The following is a 19,255-nucleotide window of genomic DNA, read 5'->3' as shown; positions in this document are numbered from 1 at the left end:
CTTGCGTGCGTTGAAACACGGCCCGTGTCGGGTCCTTTTTTTTGAATATTTCAATAAAGACTGTTGATTCAAATCTCCGGTGGTGCTTCGTCCTTTGTCAGCCTCTACTTTTGCCTGCTGTGCTTTTCTGTCGTAGAGGATCTTCCTGTCTTGTTTTTTGTGTATTGACAGTTACAATACAAAGGCTATCAACCAACCGTGGCTTTTTTTTCCCCCTTAAAAACATCTCTACAAAGATACATTTTTGAGACAAAGTTCAAGTTAGCATCCAGTCAGTTCAGTTTACTTACCTCAGTTCTAAAATACTTATGGTGTTCCCTGAAGGGTATATACGTCTCACAAAATTAAAGTCTCCAATATAAACACTCCCGTCAGGACCAGAAGCCATGGCAACCGGAGCAAAGAGCTTGCTGCTATGCGCTGGGCCATTACAGTTGGAACAGGAAATACCCCTCTGCTGGCCGTTGCCCATAATGGTTGAAATGATTGAGGGTTGCTGGGAAATGAATATATTTTCTCCATCGCCTTTGTGCAAAATTCCTAGGTTTAGGGAAATAATAAAAACAGAAAAATCTGTAGATGTCCATCGTTTGCAAGTTACAGTTCAATTGGGTGTTAGTAGCAACTTGACAATGGCTAAAGATGGTAAACTGAAGAGCTAATTAACCAAATGATAATTGCAATGTTGCATACCTTTAGGCTCATTACCTGAATATTGAGCAAATGCAATGTTCCCTCTAAGTTGTATGGGAATCCTCCAACTACATTCCTGCCAGTGGGGGGTGGTGCTTCGATACTGTGTTTTCAATCGCTAGGGAGAGGCAGGTTTCCTGGCGACCTGCAGAGCTTTGCTTGATTTCAAAATGTGATACTGAAACAGTACCCCCCCACCTACAGCAATGTAGGTGGAGGAGTCCCGCACAGCTAAGAGGGAACATTGCTCTCTTGCATTTTGTATTTAACGTAAGCTGCATGATATGATAGGTGGTAACTTTGTAGTCTATTTGAAGATAACGAAAGTTAATTTTGTCATTGAACAAGATAGACTTTCAAATTGATTAAAATGTATAGCCATATCCTGGTATAGTCAACATACAACTTGTATGAAATTGAAATTAAAATATAATATGAAATTTCAAACTTTCAGTTTGGTCGATATTGCCAAAAACTTCATAGAAATCTATTCAAAAAGATAGCATTTCATTTTATGTCATATATTATTTATTTATTTTTGTTACATTTGTACCCCGTGCTTTCCCACTCATGGCAGGCTCAATGCGGCTTACATGGGGCAATGGAGGGTTAAGTGACTTGCCCAAAGTCACAAGGAGCTGCCTGTGCCTGAAGTGGGAATCGAACTCAGTTCCTAGGACCAAAGTCCACCACCCTAACCACTAGGCCATTCCTCCACTGTTGCTACTATTTGAGATTCTACATGGAATGTTGCTATTCCACTAGCAACATTCCATGTAGAAGTCGGCCCTTGCAGATCACCAATGTGGCCGCACAGGCTTCTGCTTCTGTGAGTCTGACATCCTGCACGTACGTGCAGGACGTCAGACTCACAGAAACAGAAGCCTGCACAGCCTTCTACATGGAATGTTGCTAATGGAATAGCAACATTCCATGTAGAATCTCCAATAGTATCTATTTTATTTTTGTTACATTTGTACCCTGCACTTTCCCACTCATGGCAGGCTCAATGCGGCTTACATGGGGCAATGGAGAGTTAAGTGACTTGCCCAGAGTCACAAGGAGCTGCCTGTGCTTGAAGTGGGAATTGAACTCAGTTCCCCAGGACCAAAGTCCACCACCCTAACCACTAGGCCACTCCTCAATCTGCACATGTCTGCAGGCTACAGTATAAATTTCACAATTCCCAGCTTCAGACGTCTAGAAAGACATACTTTACCAACATAATGCACTCTTTTACAAATTCAAATAAGAAGCTATTTGCTATTTTCTCTCAACTGACACCTTCTAGTTCTAATAGTAATGTTTCTATAGAAAACTCTTAATCCCCTGATCAATTAGCCCATTATTTTTGCTCCAGTTCACTCCTCCACTTCAAGAAGTATCTTCTCCTCCATCAGTGACTTCTACCTGGAAAAATTCTAACCTTCCATTTCTTGGTTCTCTATATCAGTCTCATGTACTATGAAGATGGCTTTGTGCCCTCTTGATCCTTTCCCCCCAAGTTGGTTTGTAGGAGTGTTTCCGGGGTCAGCTTTGTGTGTGGGGGGGGGGGGGGGTCTGCAGCCTAATTTATGTTCATGTCTTCTGCCACAAAAATTCCCTGCACTGCAGTTTTGTGGAGATGTGCTGTGCCAGCAAGGACATTGCCTGCCTGAATATCATCTACTATAATAAAACTCACCCTCAACATTCTGAAGACAACGTTCTGAAGTCACTCAGTCACTCACTGGAGGGTTCATGGATTCATGGTGGTGAAGCCACAACACTGACCATGTCTCTCTGTCCCGCCCTCGCATGACGGACCAATCAGGAAAAACACTCTCAACATTCTGAAACACAAAGGACCATCACAACACCGTTCCCAGGCAACACTAGGCAACGTAAGACGGACCAATCAGAGGAAACTACGTGACAATAAGGGAGGAGCATTCTCCAGCAGAATGGCTCATTATCAGTGCAGCACGGAGAGCACAGAACCACCGCTGGAACGAGAGAAGAATATTCCTGCTGTGGGTATGTGCAAAAATAGACCGGGGGGGGGGGGGGGGGAGAAATTTTTTAATGCCTAATGTCAGTACTGAAGAGTGCCAGAGGGCCTATAGCACAGACTATATTTGGGATCGCTTGACATGGAGTCGGAGGAGCCGGAAAACAACGTGCCCATCACCATCTGGGATGTGGGCGAACAGGACAAGCTGTGGCCCAGCTGGAAGGATTACTCGTGACCCAGCCAGCAGCAAACAGCGACCAAGGAAGGGGGAGGAGTACTCCTTCCCTGCCTAGGAATCGCTGGAGACTCGCTGCCAAACTAACGAAACAACCGCACAGCAACGCACCACCTCCATCATTCGAAAGGCATCCACTCTTTCTTCAACAGAAATGCAAACTAATAATACAAAACAAACAAAGAATACATGGTTTCTCAGGCGGCTGCAGGTAACTCCCCACCCCCTTCCTCTTCCCCTTTTGCCGAAGCGGCCAAGGACGTGCCCAACCATCCCCAGCCTCAGGCAAGCAGTCTCCCACCTCGGGGTTTCCCCGAGCACCCTGAAAAAGACGGTGCTGATTCCTGCAGCGCATAAATGTTCCAGCATTCCCCTGCAGCCGGCCTGAAATGGACCAAACATACCGGATCACCCCCCGACGGCCCGAGACCGTGCTCTTCTCCCTTCCGCCAACTTAAAACAACCATCCCCGTCCTCAGGCAAGCCGTCACCCACCTCCAGGATGCCCAGAACCCCAGCCCAGCGCTGCTTCCAACAGCACATTTCTCTTCCAGCATTCCCCTACAGCAGCCCTGAAACGGCCAAAAAATACCAACAGACAAAGAACGTGCTCCTCTACCTTCCGCCCATCTAAAACAACACTGCTGCCTCAGCACAACACAAAAAAAAAAAAACCATGGAAAAAAAACAACACTCAACAAAGACTGACCCCCCTACAACCACATTTACATTTCACCAACAGAAAGACCCCCCTCCACAAACCTCCTTGACAGACAAAACCACACACACACAATACAACAGAAACACACCCTCAAAGCCACACACCAATCCAACCCACTTTGCCAGCACAGCACAGCACATCCCCCAACCCCCAAGCAAAACACAAAACAAAACAAAAAAAGACACACATCAACAACCTGCACACACACCGCACCCTCACACACTCACACAAAATAACTCTGTGACACATACACACACAAAAAAAAACACATGCTAGCGCCCGTTTCAATGGTTTCGTAAACGGGCCTTTTTTTACTAGTCCTTGTATATTGTGCACAGTGTGGACCTGGTATGAGCTAGGTTCCCAGCCCTGGATAGCTTGGAGAACCTTCAGCAGCAACATTGTATCAGAAACAGTTGGGAACCAGTTCTGCAATGAAGGAGGAAGGGGAGAGAACACCGAGGATAGTTGGGGATTCCAGATTGGTGCAGTGAAGACTCAGAGTCACAGCTTGAGAAACACAGTTTCTGTCCTGTTTGTCAGAGAAAGGCGATGAAATTGATAAAGGGGATAGGGCAACTTCTTTAAGAGGAAAGGCTAAAGCAGCTAGGGCTCTTCAGCTTGGAGAAGAGACGGCTGAGGGGAGATATGATTGAGGTCTATAAAATAATGAGTAGAATGGAATGGGTGGACACGAATCGCTTGCTTACTCTTTCCAAAAATACTAGGAATAGGGGGCATGCAATGAAGTTATTAAATAGTAAACTTAAAACAAATTGGAGAAAATATTTCTTCACTCAATGTGTAATTAAACTCTGGAATTCGTTGCCAGAGAATGTTGTAAAAGCAGTTAGCTTAGAAGGGTTTAAAAAAAGGTTTGGATAACTTCATAAAAGTGCATAAGCTATTTTTAAGATGGACTTGGGGAAAATTCCACTGCTTATTACTAGGATAAGCAGCATAAAATCTATTGTACTGTTTTTGGGATTGGCCACTGTTGGAAACAGGTTACTGGGCTTGATGGACTTTTGGTTTGTCCCACTATGGCAACACTTATCTACCTACGTGTGCTTATGTACTTATGCCCTCATCAGATCAAAATTTGATTACTGCAATGTAATATATGCAGGGCTCCCCAAATCAGACTTGAATAGGTTGCAATCACTTCAAAATACAGCTGCCTTCATTTCTGCAAAGCCAAAAGACAGTATCCTGTTTCACCTCTGTTTCTACAACTACATTGGTTTTTTTTACAATACAAAATTCAGTTTAAGATCCTTAACTCGGCTTTCAAAGCACTAAATATGACTGCCTCAACTTAACTCTCATTTGTTATGATTCCCTATGCACTGCCCCTAATTTTGCATTCTTTTAATGATTTTAGGTTGGTCCTTCCTGGTCCATCCTTAGCTAAGTGAGAGTCTACTCGGAACAGTGACTTCTTTTTCCTGGCTCCCCTACCTCTAGAATAGTCGTCTCCTTTTCCTTCGTGCTTTTTGGAAACTTTTAAAAACTTATTATTTTGGTTTGGCATTTGCTGTGTCCACTTTGGTCTAGGCTCCTGACAAACTTTGCTGAAACAAATTGCTGAACTGATTATTAATATGCATGGTTGTTTCTTTCTTCTTGTTTGAACGTCACCTTCCCCATTTATTTTATGGATTTCTTCCCCTTCCTTTTTTGTACTTTTTTACATTGTAAACTGCCTTGACATGCATGGCATATTAGGCCGTATGGCCAGCCATAGCTAGGGGATTGCTGAGAAGGACTTTGAGTACTATAGCCTAAAAGGTAGGACACACCTTTATATACAAAGGGTAGAAACTGCAAGAGAAGTGGCAGAGACTGTTAGAACCCATTTTTGTGTCTACAAGGCCTGTTAGAGACCAGGCCTTTGTGATAGATGTATTGAAGGATTACTTAGGTGAAACTGACTTGCCTGCCTGAGAGAGAAGACAGGCTTATGTTGTGTTGTCAACCCAACTGCATGCCTTTGACCTTGCGTAGTGAATGTAACATGACAAAATGTAAGTCAGAGTTGATGGCGTGGTTGTTCCAGCAGACCTATGTTGATGAGTGATGGCCCGGTAGAGTACTGATGCCTGGGAGAGAGTGAGAATGATTGTTGATACTGTTATTTCTTGGTTGTTTGTGTTACTTTTCTATTTTACAATTGTAGTTCTTTTCTTTTGCTTTTAATTAATTGTAACGGAATTCAAACATGCGTGGGATAAACATAAAGGAATCCTGTTCAGAAGGAATGGATCCTTAGGAGCTTAGCCGAGATTGGGTGGCAGAGCCGGTGGTGGGAGGCGGGACTGGTGGTTGGGAGGCGGGGATAGTGCTGGGCAGACTTATATGGTCTGTGCCAGAGCCAGTGGTGGGAGGCGGGGCTGGTGGTTGGGAGGCGGGGATAGTGCTGGGCAGACTTATACGGTCTGTGCCCTGAAAAGGACAGGTACAAATCAAGGTAAGGTATACACAAAAAGTAGAACATATGAGTTTATCTTGTTGGGCAGACTGAATGGACCATGCAGGTCTTTTTCTGCCGTCATCTACTGTGTTACTATCCTGCTTATAATCGAAAGAGAAAAACGCCTATATTGTGACCCAAATCGGGTGATAGACGTTTATCTCCCAAAAACGAATAAAGCGGTATAATCAAAAGCCGAATTTGGACGTTTTCAACTGCACTCCGTCGCGGATGCGGACAACGTTGATGGGGGCGTGTCGAAGGCGTGGTGAAGGCGGAACTGGGGCGTGGTTATCTGCCGATCCGAGATGGGCGCCTTTCGCCGATAATGGAAAAAAAATATGCGTTTTTAGCGAGAATTTAGGGCACTTTTCCTGGACCCTGTTTTTCCACGAATAAGGCCCCAAAAAGTGCCCTAAATGACCAGATGACCACTGGAGGGAATCGGGGATGACCTCCCCTGACTCCCCCAGTGGTCACGAACCCCCTCCCACCACAAAATATGCCGTTTCACAACTTTTTATTTTCACCCTCAAATGTCATACCCACCTCCCTGTCGGCAGTATGCAGGTCACTGGAGCAGTGGACTTCAGGCAGGTGGACCCAGGCTCACCCCCCCCCCACCTGTTACACTTGTACTGGTAAATGGGAGCCCTCCATACCGCCCCCCAAACCCACTGAACCCACGTGTAGGTGCCCCCCTTCACCCCTTAGGGCTATAGTAATGGTGTAGACTTGTGGGCAGTGGGTTTTGAGGGGGATTTGGGGGGCTCAACACCCAAGGGAAGGGTGCTATGCACCTGGGAGCTCTTTTACCTTTTTTTTTGTTTTTGTAAAAGTGCCCCCTAGAGTGCCCGGTTGGTGTCCTGGCATGTGAGGTGGACTGGTGCAGTACGAATCCTGGCCCCTCCCACGAATAAATGTCTTGGAGTTATTTGTTTTTGAGCTGGGCGTTTTCGGTTTCCATTATCGCTGAAAAACAAAAACGCCCAGCTCAAAAAAAGATAAACGTCCATGTTTTTTCGAAAATACGATTCGGTCCGCCCCTTCACGGACCCGTTCTCGGAGATAAACGCCCATGGAGATAGGCGTTTCTGTTCGATTATGCCCCTCTATGTATTGTTAACTGCTTTGCCCTGTTCGTCAGGTAAGGCAGTATATCAAATCATGAATAAATAAATAACTAAATAAATAGTGTTTTGTCTGGTTCAAACTGTTGCCTGTATGTGTGAGGGGTCCATGCCCCCTGCCATACCATGCTACCACAGGGTCTTAAAGTGGGATCTCTTGAAATACCCTTAGGTAGGTAGGTGTGTTATTTTCTACTTGAAATTGTTTTGCCTGTATAATTTTTTTGACAATATTTGGAACTAAAGTCTCAGGTGGGTGCAGAGTGATATAAGAAAATGTACTCTTTTTCAGTACAGCCTTTCGAGGATCTTAACTGCTCACGGGAAGGCATATTTTTAGAATAATTATGCTTGTCTTGGTCTGATTATGGATAGATTTCTGTTTAATTTTGGATTATTCAATAGGTTTATCAGTGTGTGAGTATGATTGATGGGTATGACAGCAGGAATGTGGGTGCAGTAAAATGTAATTTGTGTAAGTCAGTTGGTTGTGAAATTTAGGAATGCATAATAGGGACGCCCATATTGGATGGTTAAGAGTTTTAAGACACTTGTGAAAGTAGGCAGTGTTTGCAGAAGTGCCACTGAAAAGATGAGTACCTCATTCTCCTACAGAAAATGTAGTACTGCCTCTGTAGAGGAGGAGTGGCCTAGTGGTTAGGGTGGTGGACTTTGGTCCTGGGGAACTGAGTTCAATTCCCACTTCAGGCACAGGCAGTTCCTTGTGACTCTGGGCAAGTCAGTTAACCCTCCATTTCCCCATGTAAACTGCATTGAGCCTGCCATGAGTGGGAAAGCGCAGGATACAAATGTAACAAAAATAAAATAGATACTATTGGAGATTCTACATGGAATGTTGCTATTCCACTAGCAACATTCCATGTAGAAGGCTGTGCAGGTTTCTGTGAGGACGTCAGACTCGCAGAAGCCTGTGCGGCCACATTGGTGATCTGCAAGGCACATTGGTGATCTGCAAGGGCCGACTTCTACATGGAATGTTGCTAGTGGAATAGCAACATTCCATGTAGAATCTCCAATAGTATCTATTTTATTTTTGTTACATTTGTACTTTGCGCTTTCCCACTCATGGCAGGCTCAATGCGGTTTACATGGGGAAATGGAGGGTTAACTGACTTGCCCAGAGTCACAAGGAGCTGCCTGTGCCTGAAGTGGGAATTGAACTCAGTTCCTCAGGACCAAAGTACACCACCCTAACCACTAGGCCACAGGGCAGGGCAGACTAACAGTGACCTGGGACCCCAGGCAATAAGGATCATTGGGCCCCCCTCCCTTTCCTCCTTTTTCCCTCCCCAGGTCTTGCTACCTCCCTCTCTCCCTGCCTTTAAGCTGCCAGTGCACAGCTCAGGTCTCTCTCCCTTTTCTCTCTTCTACCTTTTAAACCCCCTCTCCTCCTCTAAATCTCCCTTGATCCTCCCTCCCCCCCAATCCGGCAGGTCCCTTCAGTTTACCTTTTCAATTTGTTTCTTTCACACAGCAGCAGCAGCATTTCAGAGAAAGTTGCCTGTGCTGGACCCCGAGTCTCCTCTCTGCCGAGTCTGCCACACCTCTGTGGACACAAGAAGTTATATCATGGAGCAGAGAGGAGACTCCTGGCCAGCACAGACAGCCTGCTCTGAAATGCTGCTGCTGCTGCTATGCGAAAGAAATAAGTTGAAAGGTAAACCAGAAGGGGGGAGGGGCTGCCACACCACCTGTGGCTCCCCCTGTTCAGATATCATGGAAGGGGGAGCAGGTAAAAAAGGTACTGGCATAAAAGGAGGGCGGGCACAGGAAGAAGAAGGAGACATCGGAGGAGACAGAAGAGATCAAAAACAGCTGATCCATCCCGTGCAGCGCCTTCAAACATAGGTGAGAGGTGCTGCACCGACCATTATGATGGAGGGGGGATCCGGTGGAGGGGGGGAGCGGCGGGGATGAACTCGGGGGGGGGGGGCACGGAGGTGGAGGAGGGCAGGAGGTGGAGCATTGCCGACTGAAGAAGAGAGAGACAGGAAGGGAGGGGGAGCCCAGCAACTGAAAAGGTTTCATTTTTAACAGCTTTTATTTCACAAATGGAGCTGCGGGGACTTTGGGGGGGGGGGGGAGCAAGGCAAGGCCGTCCATACAGGACGCTGCTGATGAGCGCCTTTGCCCCCTCCCGATCCTTTAATGTTTGTGGAGACATGCAGGGGAAAGTGGGGAGCCACGTGTTTGTGTTTTCTTTTTTTTCTTTTACGTTTCTGGCATGCGCAGAGCAGCCAGCATAACGCTTGGCTGCTCTGCGAATGCTTTACGAGCCGATTACCGACGGGGATTAGTGCATCGTTCTTTACAATACCGCACCGAACTTGTGCGACTTGTTTTTTTGGAGCATTGGTCGTTTTTTTTAATTCGGTAATGGCTTTAACGATTTTGCTTTTTTTACGTTTGGTTGATGCATCTGGGCCCTACTATGGATTAAATAAATGAAACCATACAAAATGCAAGTCCCCTTTACACAAGTCTCTGGATTTAGGAAGGGGGAAGGCTCTCAAGATCTGTCTCAAGAGCACAGTACATATTAGCAAGACAATTTACATATCAATAGACTTACATAAGTACATAAGTATTGCCATACTGGGAAAGACCAAAGGTCCACCAAGCCCAGCATCCTGTTTCCAACAGTGGCCAATCCAGGTCACAAATAACTTGGCAAGATCCCCAAAAAGTACAAAACATTTTATACTGCTTATCCCAGAAATAGTGGATTTTCCCCAAGTCCATTTAATAATGGTCTATGGACTTTTCCTTTAGGAAGCCGTCCAAACCTTTTTTAAACTCCGCTAACTGCCTTTACCACATTCTCTGGCAACGAATTCCAGAGTTTAATTACACATTGAGTGAAGAAAAATTTTCTACAATTCGTTCATTGCTTGCCACCTAGTCCTAGTATTTTTGGAAAGCGGAAACAGACGCTTCACATCTACCCGTTCAACTCCACTCATTATTTTATAGACCTCTATCATATCTCCCCTCAGCCGCCTTTCTCCAAGCTGAAGAGCCCTAGCCGCTTTAGCCTTTCCTCATAGGGAAGTCGTCCCATCCCCTTTATCATTTTCGTCGCCCTTCTCTGCACCTTTTCTAATTCCACTCTATCTTTTTTGAGATGCAGCGACCAGAATTGAACACAATATTCGAGGTGCGGTCGCACCATGGAGCGATAGAAAGGCATTATAACATCCTCATTTTTGTTTTCCATTCCTTTCTTTTCCATTCTATTTGCTTTCTTAGCCGCAGCAGCACACTGAGCAGAAGGTTTCAACGTATCATCAACGACGACATCTAGATCCCTTTCTTGGTCCGTGACTCCTAATGTGGAACCTTGCATGACATAGCTATAATTCAGGTTCCTCTTTCCCACATGCATCACTTTGCACTTGCTCACATTAAACGTCATCTGTTATTTAGACGCCCAGTCTCTCAGTCTCATAAGGTCCTCTTGTAAATTTTCACAATCCTCCCGCGATTTAACGATTTTGAATAACTTTGTGTCGTCAGCAAATTTAATTACCTCAGTAGTTACTCCCAATTCTAGGTCATTTATAAATATGTTAAAAAGCAGCGGTCCCAGCACAGAGCCCTGGGGAACCCCACTAACTACCCTTCTCCATTGAGAATACTGACCATTTAACCCTAATCTCTGTTTTCTATCTTTTAACCAGTTTTTAATCCACAATAGAACACTACCTCCTATAATTAGCTCTGTTTGCAAGGGGCTTATTTAGCTATTCTACATTTCTCCAGAAAGAGAAATGTTTGAAAAGTCTCTTCCAAGCTAGTGGGCAGTGCTTGATGGCAATTTTAAGGTGGAATCAATTATTTATAAAAACCAATAGACATAATGCATATTTCTCTCCAGAGCTGAAAGTGAGAGTGCAGAATGAGAGATGAGAGTCATGCCAGTAAAATCAATGAAAATGTTCTCCTTCCTTAGGTGAAAATCACTAGCAGAAGGAACTGATGGCCTTTGAGGCTAGGAATCCAAAATAATTCCTTCATGCCCCCTCCAACTAACACCAATATGTACAGTAATTAGAGCTCTGGAGATTTTTCTTCCCTTCACAAGCATTTCTATTTTTTATTCCATTTCAGCTGTTCACAGTTTGCCCCGCTTGAACTGATGAACAGATAATTAAATCTATTTGTTCACAGAATTATTTTTATGTCACAGCAACTCAATTTACATTTAGTTTTAAGTCCTCATAAGTTCTACCTAATTTTACATATAACCATTTCCACCATACACATATCTCTATATAGCCGGTATTGTTCACCTGTAACAGGTTTTCCCGTAAAGGGCTGGCCTGATAAGGCACACAAGTTGGTGATGTCATCCAATGACACATAGAGTTCCTTTCTCAGAGCTTAGAACTTAAGTATACAGTTCTAAGCATATGTGGCGCATAGGTGGAGGAGTGGCCTAGTGGTTAGGGTGGTGGACTTTGGTCCTGAGGAACTGAGTTCAATTCCTGGCACAGGCAGCTCCTTGTGACTCTGGGCAAATCACTTAACCCTCCATTGCCTGCTGCATTCAGCCTGCCATGAGTGGGAAAGCGCAGGGTACAAATGTAACAAAAAAAATATGTGGGTCTTCCTGCATGCAGTGGTCTCTCTGCTCCTCAGTTGGTTGCAAGGCTCAAAATAGTTCAACTCTCAGGGGAAGCCTTATCAATCCTGCCATCTACTGAAAACACCTGTTGCAGATGAAAGGCATTGTTTTTTCTGTTGACAAGCAGGACTTGGTCAGGCACACAAGTGGGTGCCTCCCAAGCTTAAGACTGCTCAGTTTCAAATCGTCTACGTCCTTTCAGCCATAGGAATGAACTCTGTGGGTGAAGTGGGTGCTGAGCACCCCCCAGTGTTGAGCAAGCTCCTTCACTGTGTCTAGGGAGGGGCAGTTTTGTGTTATATTTTAGCACCCCCAATCATTTTGAATGGTTGGTTCTTATGCTTTCAGCAGCCTGCACAGTGAAATGCGAGAATCAGAGAAAAATGTAGGCAGGTAAAGACCATATGGCCTATCCAGTCTGCCCATCCATGCCATCTACTCTCCCTATCACTTCCTTAAAGATCCTATGTCCCTGTCCCAAACTCTCTTGAATTCATATACTGTCTTCATCTCCGCCAGTTCCACCGGGAGGCTGTTCTACGAATTCACCACCCTTTCCGGGAAGAAGTATTTGGTCATGTTATTTCTGAGTCTGTCCTTGTTCACCTTCATCTTATGCCCCATTGTTCAAGAGCTTCCTTTCAAATGAAAGAGACTTGCCTCTTGTGCATTTATGCCATGTAGGTATTTAAATGTCTCCATCATGTCGCCCCCTCTTCTGCCTTTTTTTTCCAAAGAATCCAATCCAATAACGCAACAGAAGTTCTTTAAATAGGGAGGAGGCAAAATACCACAACTTATTCAAGCCTAACTCCTGTAATTCTACAGATATTATTAAGGAAAGTCATTTTAATATTGTTGGATTTGTCAGACGTGCATATTTAAGCCCATAGGCAGTATTATAGCCCATCACATATAGGGTGAATATGTAATCTTCATTGATCCTTAGACAGTAAATTTTTCTCATATCCCATTAAAAGTATATAGGGTACTTATCTTTTATTTACTTCATCAATTTTTTTCATTTCGTAATATATATATAGTAGGAGATGCTTCATAATCGACAGGAATTCACATTTGTCTCCATACAGGTTCATTTTCACAGCATGTTTGAAACATCCTTCAGAAAGGGATGCTTTCTTTTAAGTAAGGTCCCTTTAAATATTCAGTGGGTACTTGGAAGTTGATGTTAGAGAGTAGAAGATTTGGACTTGGAGAACGTTTTTAAGCCAGTAGTCGCCATCCTTGAGCTAAGCTGGAAGTTTGTATGGTATTCCTCCTGAAGAAGAAGTCAAAACAAGGGAGACCCTTGTCAAGGATTATGGACCCTGCGCTAAAGTGATTGAACAATGGATACATTTGGACTGAATTAGCTGAGTTTTTGTGCTGCAGCGTGGTGAATTTGCATCTAAAGTTAAGTGATTTTGTTTTCCTGTGCACAGGCTTGTTCTAAATATTGAACTTTTCTAGCTCCAATTGAATATTGATAAAGGAGAGACTGAGAAGTTGTTTCTATATAGTTTAATAGCATTTGGTTTTTTTGCGACAGAGTTTTTTCTCCAATTTTAGGAGTTGTTTTCTGCTGTTGCTTTTTTCCCCCGGAGCTTTATTGGAAACCAGTGATTATAGCCACCCATGAATGTGGCAATTGAGGTTTCATTTGTTAAAATTACTACTTTATTCTGGTCTCTTCCTTCACTGTTGAGAACAAAATATTCTTTTGATATTTATAGTGTTATTATTTTGTTCTTTACTCTTGTGACACTTGTGGTTCTTAAGCATGCCATGTTCAGGTACAGTTGCTGTTCTCTTAAGGCTCCCTAAATATTTTTAAAAAGAGCTTTGATCTATGATTCATTTTTTATTGAGAGGGACAGGGAACCTCCTTAGCTGTTTTACAGAACAACTTTGGATATGAATTGTCCTCATATAGGGGAATTTGTTTCTTGGTGATGATGGAGGAGAAGTGTTAGAAGGAATTCATGCAGATCCCTCCTCTTCCTGTTCCATAGAGACTAGCAGAATATTGAAAGGATCCAGTAGGCCCTTAGCATTAGATGGGAGTCTGGAGAAGAACGAGGAAGGGAATGAGCTGATTCATGTTACCAGTCTGAAGAGTGCAATAAAGAGACAATAGGATCTCAGCTGGACTGGATGTCCTCTTCATAGGAGTAACACCAGAGGAGTATGATGGCTCTTTATTTGCGATGGAGAGAGAATATCAGATGCATCGTCAAGATATCTCTTCATGAAGTCTGCAAACATCTTTTGAAAAAAAAAAAAAAGAATGAGAATGATGAGACAGCTGAAAAGATGTCTATGTGGAGTACTCCTCCAATACTGTAACTGGTAAGGTCTGTCTGCACTGATCACTGATGAAATATTTAGCAAGTTTCAGGTGGCTCCACCAAAGAGGCACTAGCAATGTGCTAATGTTCTTGCACAGGAAGTCCAAGTGCCTCTTCTTAATGAAATGAAAATCAGTGCTGATCTGCTAGCACTTTGGATGGAGTTGATACAGGCAGCTTCTGCTCAGTTATCTCTGCAGGCTCTCAAGACGCAGCTGCACAGTGAGCCTGGATACTACATTTCAGCATCAATACTTGATTGTAAGCTCTTTGAGCAGGGACTGTCTTTCTTCTATGTTTGTGCAGCGCTGCGTATGCCTTGTAGCGCTACAGAAATGCTAAATAGTAGTAGTAGTAGTAGTAGTGACTAGACTTCAGGGTCACTGTGCCTAGAAGCTCCAGACTTATCCATGGAAGATTCCCAACTGGATTGTGCAGGAGTAGTAACTATGATTCGGAATATTCTTTCAAATGTGAATCACCTTGCATTTGTCCACATTAAATTTCATCTGCCATTTGGATGCCCAGTCTTCCAATTTCCTAATGTCTTCCTGCAATATTTCACAGTCCGCACATGTTTTAATAACTTTGAATAGTTTTTTGTGATCTGCAAATTTAATCACCTCACTCGTCATTCCAATTTCCATATCATTAATAAATATGTTAAATAGCATCGGTCCCAGTACTGATCCCTGTGGCACTCCACTGTTCACCTTTCTCCTTTGAGAGAAATGACCATTTAACCCTACCCTCTGTTTTCTGTCTAATAACCAATTCCTAATCCACACCAGAATCTTGCCTCCTATCCCATGACTCTTTAATTTTCTCAGCTTGGCTTACTGTTACAGAGAGGCTCTCTGGCTGGCAGTTGGGAGATGGAACTGCAGCTGTGAAGAGAGAGGATGTGAGAGGTTGGATGGCAGAGTCTGTGTGACTGAGAATTGAGGTTTTATTTCTCATAGAGATGTGGGAAAGGGGTTTAAAATAAGAGGGAATAATTTAAATGAGGGTTGGAGTGGGTGATGTTGTACTGGGAAAAGCTGATGTAGTTTTTGCCACAAATTAGGGAATAGCTTCCTGAGCATTTGTAATGGGAAAGTGATTTTAAATACTTTGATGGAAATATTTTGACACTGAGAGGGATACAAAAAGGATCAGTGTCATACAGACATATATAGGAATGTAAAGGGTCACAAGGGACATAGGTTTAAAGGATAGAATGTTCAGTGAATTGAGAGACTGAGAGAGTCACTGCAGAAGGAGGTGAGTGAATGAGCTGCAGGACCGCTCCTTAGAACAGGGTACCAGTACATTAGCATAGGTTTTGTAAGAGCGAGGAAATTGTTTATATTTTGTTTTAGCTAACCCCCGACCACAGTGTTGATAATATTAAGAGTAAAGTCACCAGGTAAAAGGCATTTTATGTGAATAGGGAGTAAGGGTTTTGCCTCCCATTTTAGTTGCTTAAGAAAGGTTTAGGAAGAAGAAACATCCGGAAGACGAAACACCTGGACGAATGGGCCCCCACGCAAGAAAGAATCTGCTCTAATTGGCTATAAACTAATCCGTTACAGATAAGTGCCAATTCTAAAGGAAAACTTTATTAATTGGAATTTGCATAAAGAAAAGGAGAAAGTTTATTCACTGTTCAGCCACAAATGTTAAAGTGTTGCTGTTATGGCATGGAATGCATGCAATAAAGTATTTCATTATTAAAAGTTCTTTACTTGACTGAGAAGTGAGAGGGTGCTTATTACCAAAAACTGGAAAAATTCCAAAATTTAGCTTATTTTCCTCCTGCCGTTTTGAAGGAATTCACTCAAGGCAGTGTACAGTAAGAATAAATCAAACATGAGCAATAGACAATTACAGCAGTAAAAATATTCAAATAACAATACAAAGTATGGCATAGTTTACTACTTACAATGTCAAAACAATATGTAATAGAACATTTTAATTGACAGTGTAGGGTATAAGCAAAGATGGAACATATAGATAGGTGAGAGAGTAAGAGAAGTTAGAAAATAAGGTGACTAATTTAAAGAAAGTTGCACATCTTCTTCCGAAAAGACTGAAGCAGTTTCTCCACTATGGCCTTGTTCTCCCTGAGTGCCCCTTTTGCTCCTTCATTATCTAATGATCCCACAGATTCCCTCACAGGCTTTCTGCTTCTGATGTACCTGAAAAAGATGTTGCTTTGAGTTTTAGCCTCTGCGGCAAGTTTCTCTTCATATTCCTTTCTAGCCTTCTTTATTAATAATTTGCATCTGACTTGCCAGTGCTTTAGTTTTTTCTTATTTTCTTCATTTGGGTCCTTTTTCCATTCTTTGAAGAACAATCTTTTGGCTGTAATAGCCTCTTTTACTTTACCTTTTAACCATGCTGGCTGTCATTTTCTCTTCTTTCCACCTTTGAAAATACGTGGACTGCATCTGGTCTGGGCTTCCAAGATGGTATTTTTGAATAACGTCCATGCCTGATTTAGTGTCCTAGCCTTAACAGCCAATCCTTTTAGTTTCTTTTTAACCATTTTCTTCATTTTATTAGAGTCACCCTTTTGAAAGTTAAATGCAACTACAGTAGATTTCTTTTGTGGGTTCATCCCAGATAGTAGCTCAAACTTGATCATGTTATGATCACTGTTTCCCAGGGGACCCAGCACCGCCACCTCTCACACTATGCCCTGCACGTCACCAAGGATCAGATCCAAAATGGCTCCCCCTCTGGTCGGTTCCTGGACCAGTTGCTCCAAGAAGCAGTTGTTTATTACATCTAGAAATTTTATCTCCCTGACACTCCCCAATGCAACATTTATCCAGTCAATATGGGAGTAATTGAAATTTTTCTTGAAAGAGGAAATTGAAATCACCTATTATTATAGTGTTGCCCAATTTGCTAGCTTTTCTAATCTCTGTAAACATGTCTTCATCTGTCTGTTCGTTCTGTCCCGATGGACAGTAGTACAGCCCTACAAAGAATACTCCTTCGCTTCACACATGCAGTTTCTATCCATAATGATTCCACGCTGCTATCGGTTTCGTGTGGAATGTTTATTTTATTTGACTCAATTCCCTCTTTAACATATAGTGCAAACCCCCCCCCCCCCACACACAATTTGATCCATTTGTACCCTATTAACACAGTGTCCCATTGATTGTCATGTTCAAATTCTGGCGCTATTCAAATCCAGTCTAACAGGCCATATTTTTCAGGTTGCTTTTAAATCTTAACCTCTTATTCACCATGTTGTTTTAACCATTTCCATAATAAATTAAACTGTCTAATCTCTTATTTGTCTGTCTTGAATAGATTGTAAGGTGTTACATGGTGTGTAGCACTAATAAACTAATTGCACACAATTGAACATATTAACTGACAAACAATTAATGATGAACTAATACGGACGAGTACAAATTAATTTATCATAGACATTGCTAAGAAGAAGAAAATTATTTAAACTGGACTTGTAAGGAAAGTATAACCAGGGCTTCTGATTTTAGATTTTAAACAATAAACATAAAATACAAAAAAACATAAAATAAACATAAAATACAGCAGCAAGACTCATCTTTGGCAGATCACGTTTTGAGAGTGCAACTCCTCTCCGTGCAAGACTGCACTGGCTCCCAATCAAAGAACGTATCAACTTCAAAGCCCAGACTTTAATCCACAAGATAATACACGGAGAATCTCCGAACTATATGATAAATCTGGTCGACCTTCCAGCAAGAAACATGTCTGTATCCTTACGAAAGTACCTCAACCTGCACTACCCCAGCTGTAAAGGTCTCAAGTACAAAACTTATTATGGATCCAATTTCTCCTTCCTGGGCAGCCGTCTATGGAACGCTCTCCCTAGACCTATCCGAGCAATCCATGACCACCTACCATTCAGAAAAGCACTAAAAACCCATCTATTCAAACAAGCCTACCCAAAAGACCCAGATTAATCTCTTGAACGCATCTACCTTACATATACTGAAGCGAAAACGACATTGGCCCAGAATCTTTATCTCCCATCTTACCCTCCTCTCTCTATCACCTGTCTCTACCTACCTACCCATCCATTTACTACCCATCCATCCTTCTATTATGTGATACTTAATTTCCTACTTTACATAACAAAATTCTGTGTTACCTATTACTATGTAAGCCGCATTGAGCCTGCTTTTAGTGGGAAAGTGCGGGATACAAATATAATAAATAAATAAATAAATAAATAACACTCCTGATGCAAAAAAAAAAAAATTAAAATATATATTGATTGGCTAACACTGGAAACAACACATCCTCTAGTCCTCTCTCCTTCCTCTCCAGGGCTCGTTTTGCATCCTGCTCTCAGTTTTATGCTTTTTCTGTGCTGATAAGTGACACAACCTAAACGCATTTGATTCCACCAGAAGAGCTATCCAGCAATTTATGGACATCTAAGAATAGAAATCCTAAGTATAACCAAGCACTCTGTAGTGCTGATCCATTATATGGGGCAGCAAAGTGCAGCAGGATGCGGACAAGCCAGCTCGGTCGGGGGGCTTGACTGATAGAGGTCAGATCTGTCTTTGTGTTTAATGTCAATATCTGGCATTTACAAAAAAAAAAAAAAGCAATCTATACAAATCTATAAAGCAGGCATAAAAGAGCCAGCTGCTTTAAATGTCAAACTATTTCAATTCAAATTTCAAAACAGTGAAAAAAAAAAACCCGATCATATACAAACTAAAGCTGACCTTTTGCGGTGGCTACATCCATACACAGTAGCCAGCAACTGAAAATAAAGACTTCTAAAACCCAGCAAGTTTGGAACCCTGTTAAGCAGTGTATGCAGAGAAATGGATTTAAGCTTTTCTCTAAAGGCTAGAACATTCACACATTCTTCCCACATACTTGCTTTGACTTAACATGTAAAAGCAAAAACTTCATATTTATCGGTACAAAGTACATTGGCAGCTCACTCTTTAAAACTGAAACAATTTGGAAACGACAAAAGAAATGTACTTCTTAAGAGCAAATAGAT

General features: G+C 42.6%; 1 protein-coding gene across 1 annotated transcript in view; it reads right to left on the bottom strand.

Moving 5' to 3' along the window:
* Positions 1 to 19,255, bottom strand: part of TENM1 (teneurin transmembrane protein 1) — a 696,753-nt gene that overhangs the window by 220,555 nt on the left and 456,943 nt on the right. The window contains exon 18 of the mRNA XM_030210273.1: positions 291 to 540. Within this exon, the coding sequence (XP_030066133.1) occupies positions 291 to 540 (250 nt within the window). The remainder of the gene's footprint in view (positions 1 to 290; positions 541 to 19,255) is intronic.

The sequence above is a fragment of the Microcaecilia unicolor genome, chromosome 7 (assembly GCF_901765095.1).
Source record: "Microcaecilia unicolor chromosome 7, aMicUni1.1, whole genome shotgun sequence".
NCBI lineage: Eukaryota > Metazoa > Chordata > Amphibia > Gymnophiona > Siphonopidae > Microcaecilia > Microcaecilia unicolor.
This window is presented reverse-complemented; position numbering and strand designations above follow the sequence as displayed.